Source organism: Salvelinus fontinalis, chromosome 24 (genome assembly GCF_029448725.1).
Source record: "Salvelinus fontinalis isolate EN_2023a chromosome 24, ASM2944872v1, whole genome shotgun sequence".
Classification (NCBI taxonomy): domain Eukaryota; kingdom Metazoa; phylum Chordata; class Actinopteri; order Salmoniformes; family Salmonidae; genus Salvelinus; species Salvelinus fontinalis.
The window spans coordinates 39749926-39770153 of NC_074688.1; the positions used below are offsets into that span (position 1 = coordinate 39749926).

General features: G+C 46.2%; 1 protein-coding gene across 1 annotated transcript in view; it reads right to left on the bottom strand.

Moving 5' to 3' along the window:
- The window catches only part of LOC129822422 (probable G-protein coupled receptor 149), a 24956-nt gene extending 5431 nt beyond the window's left edge, over positions 1-19525 (bottom strand). The window contains exons 1-3 of the mRNA XM_055880699.1: positions 18171-19525; positions 14020-14209; positions 13169-13671 (exon numbers count right to left, since the gene is read on the bottom strand). Of these exons, the coding sequence (XP_055736674.1) occupies positions 13169-13671; positions 14020-14209; positions 18171-19145 (1668 nt within the window). The 5' untranslated portion in view covers positions 19146-19525. The remainder of the gene's footprint in view (positions 1-13168; positions 13672-14019; positions 14210-18170) is intronic.
- Between the last annotated feature and the right edge of the window lie 703 nt (positions 19526-20228).

Here is a 20228-nt window from a genome sequence, read left to right on the forward strand (position 1 = left end):
AATCCTCCCAGAGACATAGAGTGATATTAAATCCTCCCAGAGACATAGAGTGATACTAAATCCTCCCAGAGAGAGACATAGAGTGATATTAAATCCTCCCAGAGACATAGAGTGATACTAAATCCTCCCAGAGACATAGAGTGATACTAAATCCTCCCAGAGACATAGAGTGATATTAAATCCTCCCAGAGACATAGAGTGATACTAAATCCTCCCAGAGACATAGAGTGATATTAAATCCTCCCAGAGACATAGAGTGATACTAAATCCTCCCAGAGAAAGACATAGAGTGATACTAAATCCTCCCAGAGACATAGAGTGATACTAAATCCTCCCAGAGATATAGAGTGATACTAAATCCTCCCAGAGAGAGACATAGAGTAATAATGAACGTCAGCCTGTCTTTGTAGAGTCACTGAGAGGCCAAAGACCTCTTTCTTAGTATCTCACCTCACAGTGGAAGACAGAAGCTAGCGGCTTGTAGCAGTGGTTTAGAGGCAGTGGACTATAGAATCCTGACTGTTAACAGAAAGCAACAACATAAAACAAACCCAACACAACCCGGTCTGCTTTCATCTGCTCATAGCACAGCACTGTGCAGCATGTGGCCTTCTGTTCCTCAGTTCCTAATGTGTTTACATAAATGTTACACGTGTATATTTACGGATGACCGTTCAGTATATACTATGTAACATTTTCTTAACACACACACACACACACACACACACACACACACACACACACACACACACACACACACACACACACACACACACACACACACACACACACACACACACACACACACACACACACACACACACACACACACACACACACACACACAGAACACACACGGGTGGCAGGTAGCCTAGCAGTTAGAGCGTTGGGCCAGTAACTGAAAGGTTGCTAGATTGAATCCCCGATCCGGAAGGTGAAAAATCTGTTGATTTGCCCTTGCACTTACAGAAATTGGATCTTAAATTAAACACAATTTTCACAGCAGGAATTCCAGGAAGTGTATTCCAAGCTTTAAAAACGCTTCTCTAAAGTAATTTCCACTTTAAAATGTCAGACTTGATTTGTCCTAATGAAAAATGTATCAACCCCGATGAACAATGATCATCTACATAATAATTCACACTTCCTGTTGCTGTAAGATGTCCTGCTATAGAAAAGTGGCTCAAATGAAGATCCGACATGTGAACCCCTAATTTCTCCAGGGTGGCAGTCAGTAACGGCAGATCCCTGGCCGTGACCCCAGTCTCCGAGGGCGTCTCAGGGGGAGCTGGGATATACAAAAAACCACACAATTCACATTTCATACTTCACACTCGTACATGCAGCAAAACAGAACAAATATAAGCACCCCTATTTGACTTGCCCTTTGACACACACCTGCACACACACACACACCCACACACACACTACTACAAACAGGACGCAAACTGAGTGTCAAAGCCTCACTGCAGAGGCCCACTAAATGGATTTTACAGCCAAGGCTCATTCTTTCTGATCCACAACACTGTAGGGCTGTAGGGCTGTAGAAAGCAGCGCATTTGTTTGTGTCTGTATGGAACATGGTGTGTCTGGAGTACAATGTGTGTGTGTGTGTGTGTGTGTGTGTGTGTGTGTGTGTGTGTGTGTGTGTGTGTGTGTGTGTGTGTGTGTGTGTGTGTGTGTGTGTGTGTGTGTGTGTGTGTGTGTGTGTGTGTGTGTGTGTGTGTGTGTCAAATAAATTAGTATTTGATAAAACAACAATAACCAGGCTATATACAAGGAGTACTGGGTAAAGTCAATGTGCGGGGGTAACGGAGGGGGTAATGAGGTAATGAAGGTAATTCATATTTACATGTAGGTAGGGGTAAAAGTGACTTGACAATCAGGATATATAATAAACAGAGTAGCAGCAGGTATGTGAAGAGTATGAAAGAGTGAGTGTGTGGCGTCAATATGTATGTGTGTGTGTGTTTTATGTGTGTGAGTGTATGTAGTGTGTGTGTGTGTGTGTGTGTGTGTGTGTGTGTGTGTGTGTGTGTGCATGCGTGCGTGCGTGCGTGCGTGTGTGTGCGCGTGCGTGTGTGTACGTGTGTGGGTGTGTGTGGGTGTGTTGGAGTGTCAGTGTAGTATGTGTGAGTGCGTGGGTAGATTCCAGTAAGCGTGCATAGAGCCGGTGCAAAAAAAATAACAATAGGGTGTCAATGCAAAAAGTCTAGGTGGCCATTTTATTAACTCAGCAGTCTTATGGCTTGGGGGAAGAAGCTGTTCAGCAGTCTTATGGCTTGGGGGAAGAAGCTGTTCAGCAGTCTTATGGCTTGGGGGAAGAAGCTGTTCAGCAGTCTTATGGCTTGGGGGAAGAAGCTGTTCAGCAGTCTTATGGCTTGGGGGAAGAAGCTGTTCAGCAGTCTTATGGCTTGGGGGAAGAAGCTGTTCAGCAGTCTTATGGCTTGGGGGATAGAAGATGTTCAGCAGTCTTATGGCTTGGGGGAAGAAGCTGTTCAGCAGTCTTATGGCTTGGGGGAAGAAGCTGTTCAGCAGTCTTATGGCTTGGGGGATAGAAGATGTTCAGCAGTCTTATGGCTTGGGGGAAGAAGCTGTTCAGCAGTCTTATGGCTTGGGGGAAGAAGCTGTTCAGCAGTCTTATGGCTTGGGGGAAGAAGCTGTTCAGCAGTCTTATGGCTTGGGGGTAGAAGCTGTTCATCAGTCTGATGGTTTGGGGATAGAAGTTGTTCAGCAGTCTCATGGTTTGGGGATAGAAGTTGTTCAGCAGTCTCATGGCTTGGGGGTAGAAGCTGTTCAGCAGTCTTATGGTTTGGGGGTAGAAGCTGTTCAGCAGTCTTATGGCTTGGGGTTAGAAGCTGTTCAGCAGTCTTTTGGTTTTGGGGGTAGAAGCTGTTCAGCAGTCTTATGGTTTGGGGTTAGAAGCTGTTCAGGAGCCTTTTGGTCGCAGACTTGGCTCTCCGATACCGCTTGCCGTGCGGTGGCAGAGAGAACCGTCTATGACTTGCGTGGCTCTAGCCTTTGACAATTTTAGGGCCTTTCAATAGAGATTGCTTCATCTGTGGATCTGTTGGGGCGGTATGCAAATTGGAGGGGGTCCAGGGTGACTGGGATGATGGCGTTGATGCGAGCCATGACCAGCCTTTCAAAGCATTTCCCGGCTACAGATGTGAGTTCTTCGGGGGCGATAGTCAGTAAGGACAGGTTAACTTGGCGTTTTTTGGACACAGGGACTATGGTGGTCTGCTTGACACATATAGGTATGTCAGTGAAGACACCTGGCAGCTGGTCAGCAGTCTTATGGTTTAGGTGTAGAAGGTGGTCTGCTTGACACATATAGGTATGTCAGTGAGGACACCTGGCAGCTGGTCAGCAGTCTTATGGTTTAGGTGTAGAAGGTGGTCTGCTTGACACATATAGGTATGTCAGTGAAGACACTTGGCAGCTGGTCAGCAGTCTTATGGTTTAGGTGTAGAAGGTGGTCTGCTTGACACATATAGGTATGTCAGTGAGGACACCTGGCAGCTGGTCAGCAGTCTTATGGTTTAGGTGTAGAAGGTGGTCTGCTTGACACATATAGGTATGTCAGTGAAGACACTTGGCAGCTGGTCAGCAGTCTTATGGTTTAGGTGTAGAAGGTGGTCTGCTTGACACATATAGGTATGTCAGTGAAGACACCTGGCAGCTGGTCAGCAGTCTTATGGTTTAGGTGTAGAAGGTGGTCTGCTTGACACATATAGGTATGTCAGTGAAGACACCTGGCAGCTGGTCAGGCCATGTCCTGGTAATTCATCTGATGAGCATAGAAGGCATTTAGCTCATCTGGTAGGCTCGAGTCACTGAGCAGTAAGGGTTTCCCTTTGTACTCCGTGACAGTTTGCAAGCCCTGACACATCTGACAAGCATCAGAGTCGGTGTAGTAGGATTCGATCTTAGTCCTGAATTGACACTTTGCCTGCTTGATGGATCGTCTGAGCGTATGTGTGAAGCCCTGTCGCAATCTACCGAGAGTTCACTACTAGCCCACAGTGGTATCGCTGAGACGCCGTGTTCAAATCTACCAAGAGTTCACTACTAGCCCACAGTGGTATCGCTGAGACGCCCTGTTCAAATCTACCAAGAGTTCACTACTAGCCCACAGTGGTATCGCTGAGACGCCCTGTCCCAAACTACCGTGAGTTCACTACTAGGCCACAGGGGTATCGCTCAGAAGCCCTGTCCCAAACTGCCGTGAGTTCACTACTAGGCCACAGGGGTATCGCTCAGAAGCCCTGTCCCAAACTACCGTGAGTTCACCACTAGCCCACAGTGGTATCGCTCAGAAGCCCTGTCCCAAACTACCGTGAGTTCACTACTAGCCCACAGGGCTATCGCTCAGAAGCCCTGTCCCAATCTATCGAGAGTTCACTACTAGCCCACAGGGGTATCGCTCAGAAGCCCTGTCCCAATCTATCGTGAGTTCACTACTAGCTCACAGGGGTATCGCTCAGAAGCCCTGTCCCAATCTACTGTGAGTTCACTACTAGCCCACAGTGGTATCGCTCAGAAGCCCTGTCCCAAACTACTGTGAGTTCACTACTAGCCCACAGTGGTATCGCTCAGAAGCCCTGTCCCAAACTACTGTGAGTTCATTACTAGCCCACAGTGGTATCGCTCAGAAGCCCTGTCCCAATCTACTGTGAGTTCACTACTAGCCCACAGTGGTATCGCTCAGAAGCCCTGTCCCAAACTACTGTGAGTTCATTACTAGCCCACAGTGGTATCGCTCAGAAGCCCTGTCCCAAACTACTGTGAGTTCACTACTAGCCCACAGTGTTATCGCTCAGAAGCCCTGTCCCAAACTACCAAAAGTTCACTACTAGCCCACAGTGGTATCGTTCAGAAGCCCCGTCCCAAACTACCAAGAGTTCACTACTAGCCCACAGTGGTATCGCTCAGAAGCCCTGTCCCAATCTATCGAGAGTTCACTACTAGCCTACAGTGGTATCGCTCAGAACTCACTGTCACTTTCAAAGGTAACGCCTGTGGCTGGATGGCTGCCATCTGGAGCAGAATGAGACAGTTTCTTCCTCTCTGTTCTGTTGTCTCCTCTTCCAGGTTTCTTGTAGCGAGCACATACATTTATTCTCTTAAAATCAATTCATTTGGGACTCAGTGCCTCACAAAAAGGAAAACATCAAGGTCTGGCAGCGATGTTGGAGAAAAGCAGACTTTTCTAACAGAGAGAAGGTGTAGGATTTAGTATGTTGTGAAATAGAAAGTAGACATTATAGGGTCGCCCACAGTGGTATCGCTCAGAAGCCATGTCCCAAACTACCGTGAGTTCACTATTAGCCCACAGTGGTATCGCTCAGAAGCCCTGTCCCAATCTACCAAGACTTTACTATTAGCCCACAGTGGTATCGCTCAGAAGCCCTGTCCCAATCTATCGAGAGTTCACTACTAGCCCACAGTGGTATCGCTCAGAAGCCCTGTCCCAATCTACTGTGAGTTCACTACTAGCCCACAGTGGTATCGCTCAGAAGCCATGTCCCAATCTACTGTGAGTTCACTATTAGCCCACAGTGGTATCGCTCAGAAGCCATGTCCCAATCTACTGTGAGTTCACTACTAGCCCACAGTGGTATCGCTCAGAAGCCCTGTTCCAATCTACTGTGAGTTCACTACTAGCCCACAGTGGTATCGCTCAGAAGCCCTGTCCCGATTTAATGAGAGTTCACTACTAGCCCACAGTGGTATCTTTCAGAAGCCCTGTCCTAATCTATTGAGAGTTCATTTCACTCCTCGTACCCACTCTCCTTGCCTCCTTCAGTCTGATTTCTCCTGGCTGTCATCTTAATACCATTCAGTCTGACTTCTCCTGGTCTCCTGACTGTCATCTTAATATCATCCAGTCTGATTTCTCCTGGCTATCATCTCAATATCATCCAGTCTGATTTCTCCTGACTGTCATCTCAATATCATCCAGTCTGATTTCTCCTGGCTGTCATCTCATTATCATCCAGTCTGACTTCTCCTGACTGTCATCTCAATATCATTCAGTCTGATTTCTCCTGGCTGTCATCTCAATATCATCCAGTCTGATTTCTCCTGACTGTCATCTCAATATCATTCAGTCTGATTTCTCCTGGCTGTTATCTTAATATCATCCAGTCTGATTTCTCCTGGCTGTCATCTCAATATCATCCAGTCTGATTTCTCCTGACTGTCATCTCAATATCATTCAGTCTGATTTCTCTTGGCTGCCATCTCAATATCATTCAGTCTGACTTCTCCTGGCTGTCATCTTAATACCATTCAGTCTGACTTCTCCTGGTCTCCTGACTGTCATCTTAATATCATTCAGTCTGATTTCTCCTGGCTGTTATCTTAATATCATCCAGTCTGATTTCTCCTGGCTGTTATCTTAATATCATCCAGTCTGATTTCTCCTGGCTGTCATCTCAATATCATTCAGTCTGACTTCTCCTGGCTGTTATCTTAATATCATCCAGTCTGATTTCTCCTGGCTGTCATCTCATTATCATCCAGTCTGACTTCTCCTGGCTGTCAGCTCAATATCATTCAGTCTGATTTCTCCTGGCTGTTATCTTAATATCATCCAGTCTGATTTCTCCTGGCTGTCATCTCAATATCATTCAGTCTGATTTCTCCTGGCTGTCATCTCAATATCATTCAGTCTGACTTCTCCTGGCTGTTATCTTAATATCATCCAGTCTGATTTCTCCTGGCTGTTATCTTAATATCATCCAGTCTGATTTCTCCTGGCTGTCATCTTAATATCATTCAGTCTGATTTCTCCTGGCTGTCAGCTCAATACCATCCAGTCCACTATCAGTTAGTGTCAGAAACCCATTACCAGAACAGGTACGACCCACACACACACACGCATGTAAGCACGTGTACAGGTGTGTGTGAGTGTTAATGTGCGTGTCTTTGAGATCGGGGACTGAGTGGGTGGTCTCAAACGGGGACAGAAAAACAGCTGTTTCTCCGTTTCCTGCAGCAGTGGAGAGACTGTATAGTCTACACCCCTACAGCTGTTTTATTAACACATGGCCAAACCTCCTTCACACCTTTCACTGTAGCTGTTCACACCAGGCCCGGAAACAGACTGAAGACACCATCTACAGAACTGAATCTGAATAGACTCAGAGTTCACAAAGAGTGTTAATGGATTTCATGGTGTTACATTAAACACCTTGGTTTTGGATGTAAGGCTTATCATGAGAAGTGAAACTTTAGAATCATAGGGTTATATCTGAATAAAATGAGGATTCCTGTCAAATACAGAGTACGACACTACTATTCTGACGTACTGTAAGTGGTTAACTAAGACAGGAAGGATAGCAAAAACCATAGTGTCGTTTACATGTAGGCCTACAGGTATCTCCTGTTGTCATTTCCATGTAATGTGTGTGTGGGGGGGGGGGGGGGGGGGGGGGGTTTAAGGTCAGGGATAATTCACTGAAATGATTCTAGCCATTGATCGACGCTTTGATTACTGACATGAATCTGGGTTACTGTGGTTAAAAAGGACAGCCAATAACATGCCTGTGACTGTAATGTGACTCTACAATGACTGGCACTTCAATGCGACAGGTAGCCTAGTGGTTAGAGCGTTGGACTAGTAACCGAAAGGTTGCAAGATTGAATCCCTGAGCTGACAAGGTAAAAATCTGTTGTCTGCCCCTGAACAAGGCAGTTAACCCACTGTTCCTAGGCCGTCATTGAAAATAAGAATTTGTTCTTAACTGACTTGCCTAGTTAAATAAAGGTTAAAAAAATAAAATAAAATGCAAGCACAAGTTTATCACACACACACCAACTAATAAGCATTTCATAGACTTAAGAGAGGTCTACTTTCTTGGAGACCTGAATATTGACTGGTTTTCATCAAGCTTTCCGCTCAAGACGAAGCTTCTTACTGTAACCAGTGCCTGTAATCTGGTTCAGGTTATTAATCAACCTACCAGGGTCTTTACAAACACTACAGGAACAAGATCATCCACATGTATCGATCACTGTTTTACTAATACTGTAGAACTTTGTTCTAAAGCTGTATCCGTACCCAACAGCGCCTCAGGTTGAAGAAGTTTGGTTTGGCACCTAAAACCCTCACAAACTTTTACAGATGCACTATTGAGAGCATCCTATCGGGCTGCATCACCGCCTGGTACGGCAACTACCCACAAACGTAGGGCTCTCCAGAGGGTGGTGCGGTCTGCCCAACGCATCACAAACTACCTGCCCTCCAGGACACCTACAACACCCGATGTCACAGGAAGGCCAAAAAGATAATCAAGGACAACAACCACCAGAGCCACTGCCGGTTCACCCCGCTATCATCCTGTAACGGCTTTCCTCTTCCTCTTCATCAGAAGAGGAGGAGCAGGGATTGAACCAATATGCAGCGGATTGTGAAGACATGATTTATTAAAGAAAAACACGAAAACACGAACTTGACTAATAAACTAACAAAACAACAAACGGTGTAGACAGATCTGAACGACGGACTCACATAACACGAATAACGCACGAACAGGGAAAATAGCCTACACATAAATTAACGATGAACAAACAAACCGAAACAGTCCCGAATGGTGCGACAAACACTGACACAGGAGACAACCACCCACAACGAACACTGTGAAAACACCTACCTAAATATGACTCTTAATTAGAGGAACGCCAAACACCTGCCTCTAATTAAGAGCCATACCAGGCAACCCATAAACCAACATAGAAACAGAAAACATAGAATGCCCACCCAAACTCACGTCCTGACCAACTAACACATACAACAAACTAACAGAAATAGGTCAGGAACGTGACATAACCCCCCCCATAAGGTGCGAACTCCGGGCGCACCAGCACAAAGTCTAGGGGAGGGTCTGGGTGGGCATCTGACCACGGTGGTGGCTCAGGCTCCGGGCAAGGTCCCCACCCCACCATAGTCAATCCCAGCTTCCATTTCCCCCTATGAATGTCCACCCTCATCTTACCCCCACTAAATCCTTTTGGTAACATCGACAACAGGGGCAGCACCGGGACAGAGGGATAGCTCAGGACAGAGGGATAGCTCAAGACAGAGGGATAGATCAGGATAGAGAGGTAGCTCAGGATAGAGAGGTAGCTCAGGATAGAGGGGCAACTCCGGACTGAAAGGCAGCTCCGGACAGAGAGACAGCTCTGGACTGAGGGGCAGTTCTGGGTAAATAGCCGTTCTGGGCTAAGGGACAGCTCAAGACTGGCTGACGGCTCTGGACGCTCATGGCTGGCTGACGGCTCTCGACGCTCATGGCTGGCTGACGGCTCTCGACGCTCATGGCTGGCTGATGGCTCTCGACGCTCATGGCTGGCTGACGGCTCTGGACGCTCATGGCTGGCTGACGGCTCTGGATGCTCATGGCTCACTGACGGCTCTGGCAGATCCTGTCTGGTTGGCGGCTGGCAGATCCTGTCTGGTTGGCGGCTCTGGCAGATCCTGTCTGGTTGGCGGCTCTGGCAGATCCTGTCTGGTTGGCGGCTCTGGCAGATCCTGTCTGGTTGGCGGCTCTGGCAGATCCTGTCTGGTTGGCGGCTCTGGCAGATCCTGTCTGGTTGGCGGCTCTGGCAGATCCTGTCTGGTTGGCGGCTCTAGCGGCTCCTGACTGACTATCGGCTCTGACGGCTCGGAACAGACGGGCGGCTCTAATGGCTCGGGACAGACGGATGGCTCAGACGGCGCTGGGGAGACGGATGGCTCAGACGGCGCTGGGGAGACGGATGGCTCAGATGGCGCTGGGGAGACGGATGGCTCAGATGGCGCTGCAGAGACGGATGGCTCAGACTGCTCCTGTCTGGCGGATGGCTCTGGCTGCTCCTGTCTGGCGGAAGGCTCTGTAGGCTCATGGCAGACGGGCAGCTTTGCAGGCCCATGGCAGACAGGCAGTTCATGCGCCGTTGGGCAGACGGCAGACTCTGGCCGGCTGAGACGCACTGTAGGCTTGGTGCGTGGTGCCGGAACTGGAGGCACCTGACTGAGGACACGCACTTCAAGCCTAGTGCGGGGAGTAGGGACAGGGCACACTGACCTCTCGAAGCGCACTATATGCCTGGTGCGTGGTACCGGACTGAGCACCTCAGGACAAGTGCGGGGAGAAACAACAGTGTGCACAGGACTTAGGAGACGCACAGGTGGCTTAGTGCGCGGTGCCGGAACTGGAGGCACCGGGCTGGAGACACCACCATAGAGAGAGTGCGTGGAGGAGGAACAGGGCTCTGGAAAGGCACTGGAAGCCTGGTGCATAGTGTAGGCACTGGGGTTACTGGGCTGGGGCGGGGAGGTAGTGCCGGAAATACCGGACCGTGAAGACGTACTGGCTCCCTTGAGCACCGAGCCTGCCCAACCTTACCTGGTTGAATGCTCCCCGTAGCCTGACCAGTGCGGGGAGGTGGAAAAACCCGCACCGGGCTATGTAGGCGAACCGGGACACCATGCGTAAGGCTGGTGCCATGTAAGCCGGCCCGAGGAGACGCATTGGAGAACAGACGCGTTGAGCCGGCCTCATGACACCTGGCTCAATGCCCAATCTAGCCCTACCAGTGCAGCGAGGTGGAATAACCCGCACTGGGCTATGCACTCGTACAGGAGACACCGTGCGCTCTACTGCGTAACACGGCGCCTGCCCGTACTCCCGCTCTCCACGGTAAGCCTGGGAAGTGGGCGCAGGTCTCCTACCTGCCCTTGGCCCACTACCTCTTAGCCCCCCCCCCAATACATTTTTGGGGTCTCCTCTCGGATTTCCAGCCACGTCTCCTTGCTGCCTCCTCATACCACTGCTCTGGGCTCTCGCTGCCTCCATCTCCTCAAGAGCGCGGAGATATTCCCCAATGTGAGCCCAGTGTCCTTTACCTTCCAATACTTCCTCCCAAGTCCATGATTCCTGTGTAGTCTCCTGCTCGACTTCGCGCCGCTTGGTTCTGAATCGGTGGGTGGTTCTGTAACGGCTTTCCTCTTCCTCTTCATCAGAAGAGGAGGAGCAGGGATTGAACCAAAATGCAGCGGATTGTGAAGACATGATTTATTAAAGAAAAACACGAAAACACGAACTTGACTAATAAACTAACAAAACAACAAACGGTGTAGACAGATCTGGACGACGGACTCACATAACACACGAGAACGCACGAACAGGGAAAAAAGCCTACACATAAATGACACTGAACAAACAAACCGAAAACAGTCCCGTGTGGCGCAACAACATACACAGACACAGGAGACAACCACCCACAACGAACACTGTGAAAACACCTACCTAAATATGGCTCTTAATTAGAGGAACGCCAAACACCTGCCTCTAATTAAGAGCCATACCAGGCAACCCATAAACCAACATAGAAACAGAAAACATAGAATGCCCACCCAAACTCACGTCCTGACCAACTAACACATATAACAAACTAACAGAAATAGGTCAGGAACGTGACACATCCAGAAGGCAAGGTCAGTACAGGTGCATCAAAGCTGGGACCGAGACTGAAAAACAGCTTCTACCTCAAGGCCATCAGACTGTTAAATAGCCATCACTAGCACATTAGAGGCTACTGCATATATACATAGACTTGAAATCACTGGCCACTTTAATACATGTAACACTAGTCACTTTAATAATGTTTACATATTTTGCATTACTCATCTCATATGTTTATACTGTATTCTATACTATCTAGTGTATCTAAATCTATGCCGCTCTGACATTGCTCATACATATATTTATATATTCTTAATTCCATTCTATACTTAGACTTGTGTGTATTGGGTATATGTTACTTGCTAGATATCACTACACTGTCGGAGCTAGAAACACAAGCATTTCGCTACACCTGCAATAACATCTGCTAAACACGTGGATGTGACTAATAACATTTGATTTGAAACAGACTGTTAGATCTGTTAAGGCGCAATGGATTGATGAGGAATTGAAAAACTGTATGGTTGAAAGAGATGGGGCAGAAGAAGTGGCTAATAAGTCTGACTGCATATCTGACTGGCTGACTTAATGTAAATTGATAAATTATGTGATATATTAAATTATGTGACTAAAATCAACAAAAAGAAGAAGAAACTGTATTATGAAGCCAAGATCAATGATATAAATAATCCTAGAAAAAAACATTGGAGTACTTTAAATGAAATGATGGGCAGAAAGACAAATTCAACTCCATCTTTCATTGAATCAGATGGCTTATTCATCACAAAACCATTTGATGCTGCTAATTATTTTAATGATTACTTCATTAGCAAAGTGGGCAAACGTAGGCAGGAAATGCCAACAACGAACAGCGAGCCATCTTATTCGTGCATAAAAAAAACTAATAATGAAAGAAAAGCATTGCAAATTTGAATTCTGTAAAGTTAGTGTGGGAGAGGTGGAAAAATGATTGTTATCCATGACAAACCTCCTGGCATTGACACCTCAGAGGGAAAGCTACTGAGGATGGTAGCTGACTCTATAGCCACTCCTATCTGTTATATCTTAATCTGAGCCGAGAGGAAAGTCTTTGTCCTCAGGCCTGGAGAAAAGCCAATGTAATTCCGCTACCCAAGAGTGGTAAAGCGGCCTTTACTGGTTCTAACAGCAGACCTATGAGTTGCTGACAGCTCTTAGCAAACTGTTAGAAAAAATTGTGTTAGACCAAATACAATGCTATTTCTCTGTAAACAAATTAACAACAGACTTTCAGCATGCATATAGAGAAGGGCACTCTACAGGTACAAGAGGTCGACCGATTATGATTTTTCAACGATACCGATTATTGGAGGACCAAAAAAAGCTGATAGCCTTTTGTCTAGCCCCGAGACATATTCTTTTCTAAATATATGGCACTGGTTGGTTTAGTCTAAAGAAGATGTACTCAACTCTTACCCTACGAGATCCGGAGCTCGCTGGTTTTCTGTTCTATCTGATAATTAATTGCACACATCTGGTGTCCCTCTGATTAGAGGGGAACAATGAAAAAAATGCAGTCGAAGTGGCTTTGAGGTCCAGAGTTGAGTTTTAGGGTCCTAAAAGTTAGTTTATGTTAGCCTAATAGGGAAACGTTGGGAGATTAGCTACCTGTCTGCGAGTCCTCTCTGATTTACTCCTACACTCTATTAGGGAAACGTTGGGAGGTTAGCTACCTGTCTGGGGGTCCTCTCTGATTTACTCCTACACCACTCCCAGTCCGTCAGCTCCATTTTTCTGCACTCTACATGCGACAGTCTCCGTTCCGTTCCCTCGAACACGGACGACGTGTCCGTGAGGTTGAGGTCCTCGCAGTCCCGGGAGCTGGGCCCACAGAAGAAGCTGTCCTGGTCTCCGTGGTTACCGTGAGGAAACTGGAGGCAGTCTGCCAGCGCGAGGGCCTCTCCCCCACCTGCCTCCTCCTCGAGAAGCAGCTCGCCATGCTCGTGCAGAGAGGAGCTGTCTACTTCACGTGGGGTCATGAACTCGAGCTCGGCCTGCAGGCTCGTGACGCCGGAGCTGTCCAGCACAGCAAGTTGGTTTTCTGTGAAGTTGAAGAGGTTTTGATAGGAAGCCTTCTCGACAGACGGGCTGTGGTGGGGTTTGGTTGCGTGGGATAACTTGTATATTCCGTATCCTTGTTGGAAAGAGAGGTTAAACTCCAATCTCCTCTTCTTTGCTGTGGGAAGAAAATTCTTATATGTAGTGGCTTTTGCAACAAACCAAAAAAATCTATGCATATTACATTTATATTACTTTGAATTTTTTTAAATGACAGTGATGTAGGCTTATGTGTTTCAGACACACATATTTTTTTATTTTAACAATTGGTGTCCGTGTAAATGTGTTAGGTTTAATGTGTAGGACTATACTGTATGTTAAGGGGATTTTATCACAATACTGGGCACTTTATTCTCATAGGCATGTAGGCTATGTTAAAATGTTACGTTGCTTTAGATAAACGTCTGGTTTGTACGCATACGTTTTTCAGCTCACTGGCCCTTTACAATCAGAGGGCATAGCCTACCGGTGGGCTCACGCTCTGTTGTCTGCCGGCAGTTGATGAAGCACCCGCACGGAAGGTGGATCCAGCGCTCGGAGAGCATGAACACCGGCGTGACCGCAGGCGCCAGCAGGGTCAGGAAGAAGCTCACCGTTTCCACCGCTTCCAGGGACGAGCTGCGCTCGTTCACAGCATGACGCACGAGCACCAGAGTCTGTGAATGAAACGGCATGTACTTAAACCCATATGGCCTACTTCATGAATCTAATGCATCATTAGATTATGACATAAGGTAATGTGGGGGAACTGCAGCACCACCCACCCCCTGTAATTCTCACAAAAACCACTTTGCTTAACTAAAATGCATCTGTCTCATCAACAAAACAAAAAAAATCACTATAACAAAATTTTTCTGAGTTAAGTTGTTTTAATATCTCATCATTTAGAAAACGTTATGTACACTGAGTTTATAAAACATTAGGAATACCTTTATAATATTGAGTTGCACCCCCTTTTGCCCTCTGAACAGCCTCAATTTGTTGGGGCGTGGACCTGACAAGGTGTCAAAAACGTTCCACAGGGATGCAGATTGTAGAATATTCACATGAAAATCTGTCACTAATTGAATGCTAACCGAGCTATAGTGAGGATATTAACAGTGAGATGTGCAATTCCATTTTGTTTCGATATTACATTTATTCAATTACAGTTTTTACAATCACTTTGTAAAATTTCGGGACCTTGATGTCATGTTTCAAAACTCTAGACACAAAACTCACAACCAATGATCAAAATGCACATTTTTCAATTGCTTGGATACAATACACGTAAAGCTAAGATCATTTGTTCATTGAACTAAAATCACCTGTTCAAAATGACACAACTTAACATCAAAGTATTTCCATTTCAAAATGCAATTCACACTTTACATCTGAAATGACTGTGTATTCATTTCATTACAATGATCTAACTATCAATTGATACAACTGCTCAAAATGAGAAGTAACTGTTGCATTACTCTAAATGCATAGTTGTATGGAAACTGACGAACAATATTCCATGTTTAGATCATGAACGTTTCAGGATAACGAGATCCATTGACACCAATTACCGTGGAACATGAACCAATTGGACTACATTATCTATGGATGTAATATTTCATCATCATTCTTTATCAGACACTGTTTCTTTGGTCCCATGTACCACTTTTCCAGACCATGTTTTCAGATTTGACATTACTGTACACTCGCCAGCCACTTTATTAGGTACACCTATCTAGTACTGTGTAGGACCCCCTTTTGCCTCCACAACAGCCTGAATTATATACGGTGTTGTATGTTAAGAGATGCCCTTCTGCACACCACTGTTTTAAATAGCTGTTATTGAGCATTTGTGGCCTTTCTGTTAGCTTGAATGAGTCTGGACATTCTCCTCTGACCTCTCATTAACAAGGTGTTTTGCCAACAGAACTGCCGCTCACTGAATGTGTTTTGTTTATCGCACCATTCTCTGTGAACTCTAGAGACTGTAGTGCATAAAAATCACAGGAAGGCAGCTGTTTCTGAGATGCTGGAATCACCATGTGTGGCATCAACAATCATACCATGGTCAAATTTGCTTAGATTAAGCATCTTGCCCGTTCTAATGTTAGGTCGAACAACATCTAAAGCTCTCTACTCTATATACTCTATATATTGAGTTGCAGGCAGCCACATGATTCACTGTTCAAATGTAACCTTCCTTGATGGGCTAAATCAGGTACGTAGAGCTAATGGCATGACTTATGTCATTGTGTGGGATAATGTCAGGTTCCACCATGCTCAAATGGTGCAAGCATGGTTTCAGGCTCATCCACAATTTATCACCCTGTAAGTACAGGGAAAGGAGTAGTTACCACCCCGTACTCTCCCGTCCTTAACCCGGTTGAGGAATTTTTCTCCACATGGAGGTGGAAGTTATATGATAGGCGCCCTCACGGACAAGCCACCCTTCTCCAGGCCATGGATGACGCATGCAATGACATCACGGCAGACCAGTGTCAGGCCTGGATTCGTCATGCCTGAAGATTCTTCCCAAGATGTTTGGCTAATGAAATCATCCATTTTGATGTGGATGAGAACCTGTGGCCAAATCCACAAGACAGGGTTGAGGGATGTTTTACAGTAAGCCAGGTGAGGAACACTGCAGTTGATGTTTTACAGTAAGCCAGGTGAGGAACACTGCAGTTGATGTTTTACAGTAAGCCAGGTGAGGAACACTGCAGTTGATGTTTTACAGTAAGCCAGGTGAGGAACACTGCAGTTGATGTTTTACAGTAAGCCAGGTGAGGAACACTGCAGTTGATGTTTTACAGTAAGCCAGGTGAGGAACACTGCAGTTGATGTTTTACAGTAAGCCAGGTGAGGAACACTGCAGTTGATGTTTTACAGTAAGCCAGGTGAGGAACACTGCAGTTGATGTTTTACAGTAAGCCAGGTGAGGAACACTGCAGTTGATGTTTTACAGTAAGCCAGGTGAGGAACACTGCAGTTGATGTTTTACAGTAAGCCAGGTGAGGAACACTGCAGTTGATGTTTTACTGTAAGCCAGGTGAGGAACACTGCAGTTGATGTTTTACAGTAAGCCAGGTGAGGAACACTGCAGTTGATGTTTTACAGTAAGCCAGGTGAGGAACACTGCAGTTGATGTTTTACAGTAAGCCAGGTGAGGAACACTGCAATTGATGTTTTACAGTAAGCCAGGTGAGGAACACTGCAATTGATGTTTTACAGTAAGCCAGGTGAGGAACACTGCAGTTGATGTTTTACAGTAAGCCAGGTGAGGAACACTGCAGTTGATGTTTTACAGTAAGCCAGGTGAGGAACACTGCAGTTGATGTTTTACAGTAAGCCAGGTGAGGAACACTGCAGTTGATGTTTTACAGTAAGCCAGGTGAGGAACACTGCAGTTGATGTTTTACAGTAAGCCAGGTGAGGAACACTGCAGTTGATGTTTTACTGTAAGCCAGGTGAGGAACACTGCAGTTGATGTTTTACAGTAAGCCAGGTGAGGAACACTGCAGTTGATGTTTTACAGTAAGCCAGGTGAGGAACACTGCAGTTGATGTTTTACAGTAAGCCAGGTGAGGAACACTGCAATTGATGTTTTACAGTAAGCCAGGTGAGGAACACTGCAGTTGATGTTTTACAGTAAGCCAGGTGAGGAACACTGCAGTTGATGTTTTACAGTAAGCCAGGTGAGGAACACTGCAGTTGATGTTTTACAGTAAGCCAGGTGAGGAACACTGCAGTTGATGTTTTACAGTAAGCCAGGTGAGGAACACTGCAGTTGATGTTTTACTGTAGTGTTTTTCTTTTTTGTAGCTAATTATTTTTGCTTTGATTCAAAGAAACCTATAGGTGATTTTATTGTATTTAATCAATACATTTCAGATTTTGTTCAATGATTCCACTGAGTCTGTAGTATTCTCTTTACTAGTCCTTTTACAGTGATGTACTTACGTGTAGTACAATAATGAAACATGTATCACATATTTTGTACTACAATATTTAAAGATTGAAAAAACAACTACACAGTGAAACTATCGGTATCTTGTGTGTGGTCTGATCTAAATGAATGTTCCTATGGTATTTCATAATAAATTAGTTATTTGAACCAATGATTCTGCAAGTGCAAGGTTTCTTTAAAGATATGAATGCACAATGCAATGTTCTGAACATTGGACAGCCTGTGTTACAAGTGATGACCGTTTAGAGTTTTGTGTCTAGAGTATTGAAAAATGACCACAAGGTTCTGAAATTAGTGCCAAAGGGATTGTAAAAAACGGTAAAATAAGACAGCCTACCTAGTCTCTAGCTTTTAAGATTTAATTACAAGACAAATGCTAAACAAAATTCATTAAATAGGTTTTAACACACTAATCTTCAGGGGTCAAGTTTTGTGTCTGCGATTGAATAGTGCTCTTATGGGGGCTTGTTACCCCACCTTACCCTACATGTTTTATAGATTAGGCATACAGCCTATTCAATGTGGCATTGCAGGAAATACACTGTATACAATACAATATACCTAGTTGAAACCCCACATGAACACCTATTTGTTATAAAAGCATACATAGCCTATATGTGATTTGATATTTCTTAATCTACACATTTTTCCATCTCTAGACCACTCACCATCATCGGCATCCACAAGACAACTCTCACTACCGCTAGGATCATGGAGAAGCGCTTTTGTGCAAAGAACGCAGGGGATTCCCAGTTATTGATGGTTCCATCCCTCAGTACACCGTCAGAGGTAGGGGTTGGGCAGGTATATGTTTCCACTGGGCCCCGCACCCCTAGCCCTTTCCCCGACCCAACCGGACACAGCTCGTTGTAGGCACTGAAACTTCTGTCCAAGCTATCCCGAGAGAAGGACGGGAGGTCGCAGAGAGGCGCAGACCCGTCCCCTGTCAGATCCCTGGCTATATCCAAGTAGCTCGGGTAGAACGTCCTCTGTGGCTCCCTGGAACATAGTAGCTGGTAGGTGAGAGGAACGAAGAATAAGACCAATCCGCAGAAACACAAGGAGTACAAAGAGAAAAGGAGCAGAACGTAAAAGCTGTGGCTCTCTGGGAAACAGCCTAGAGAGACCGGGATGAAACTCCCCCAGCCGCACAGGGGTAGTACACTGACGGTCAGGCTGACTACCCACACCCCGGCTATCGCCCACATCACGCTTAACGGCCGAGGACTTCTTTCTCGCTTAGTAACGTAAAAGGTGTAGGCTGCAATAAGGCAAGCCTTCATATTGCTGGAGAGTCCTTGGAACACATAGAGAAGTCCCGATAAAGTGCATATGGTCACCGACCCTCCCTCTCCATCTCTCTCCCACTGGAGGAGCATGAAGAGGGAGAGAGGTATTACGCTGAGCAGATCGTCCACGGACATCGAAGCCACGATGAGCCACAGGATGGTTTTCCACCTCATTTGGATGAAAAAGATGAGAGAATACACACCTCCCACGAAGGTAGCAGCGGCGATGGCGACGCACAAGCCGAAGAGAAGCATGCTTATGTGTCTTTGCGTCTCGGTGAGGTCCGTCCTCTCGTAGCTCGCAGTGAAAAGACTGCTGTTGTTCTGCGATGGGGAGCTGAGAGTCGAGGACATGTTTGTTTAGGTAACTTTGTCGACCTGGCTTGTGTTGCCCAATGTTCAGCCGCACATATATAAAAAAGAAACTTTGAACCAATGCCTAAACATTACACAAATTAGAATGGCACACATAGGCTAGACTACATCCCTGGTGAGTCACTCCGATAGGCTATATTTGAGCAGTCCAGTTGGATATATCTTAACCTTAACGGAAAGTAGCTTCCAGAATAGTACACTTTTTAACACTACCAGTGCATTTTAGATGCGCACTGGAGGAGATAGACATCAAGGCTCCTCGAGGATGATCCGCGATTTATGTTCTAACGGAGCGGCGCGTGCTGCACTTTGTCTCCAGCAGCCGGTTTACAAACCACACTCTGTCGTCACGGTCTAGCGTCAAGAAGTTAATGGCAGAAGGGCGGGCTGGTGTAAGATATTAATACTAATTTGGGGTGTACTTGTATTTATCCTGTTACACATTTATACAAGTGTTCGTTGTTCCAAGTGTGTAATGGACATGTGGTTCTTGCAAAACCTAGCAGGGTGTGGGGTCACGGCCAGGGTCACCATTGTCCAGCGTCCCTGGAGAAATGGGAGTTAAGTGCCTTGCTCAAGGGCACAGCAACAGAGTTTTCACTTTGTCAGCTCCGGGATTTGAACTGGTGACTTTTTGGCTACTGACCAAATGCTCTAACCTCGAAGCTGCCTGCCGTCTGTGTGTGTGTGCGTGTGTGTGTTTATTAGCGCTTGCCCATAGATTGTCTCACTCGGTAGATTCATATGGCATGAACTGAGATTCAGCTCCTCACTACCCGGGTGATGTGTGTGTCTGTGTGTATGTGTGTGCAGTGTTTCCCCTATATTAATTTAATTTAACAGCTAAATCGTTGCCGCCACATCAAGAAAATGGAGTGATCAGCCATGTCGCTCAAAATCCACTGTGAAGTCCGACGTCCGTCCAGATAAGCAGGTTGTCGGGAGATGACTTTAAAGCTTTGGGGTCTGCTAGGCTTGGGGTCTGCTAGGCTTTGGGTCTGCTAGGCTTGGGGTCTGCTAGGCTTGGGGTCTGCTAGGCTTGGGGTCTGCTAGGCTTGGGGC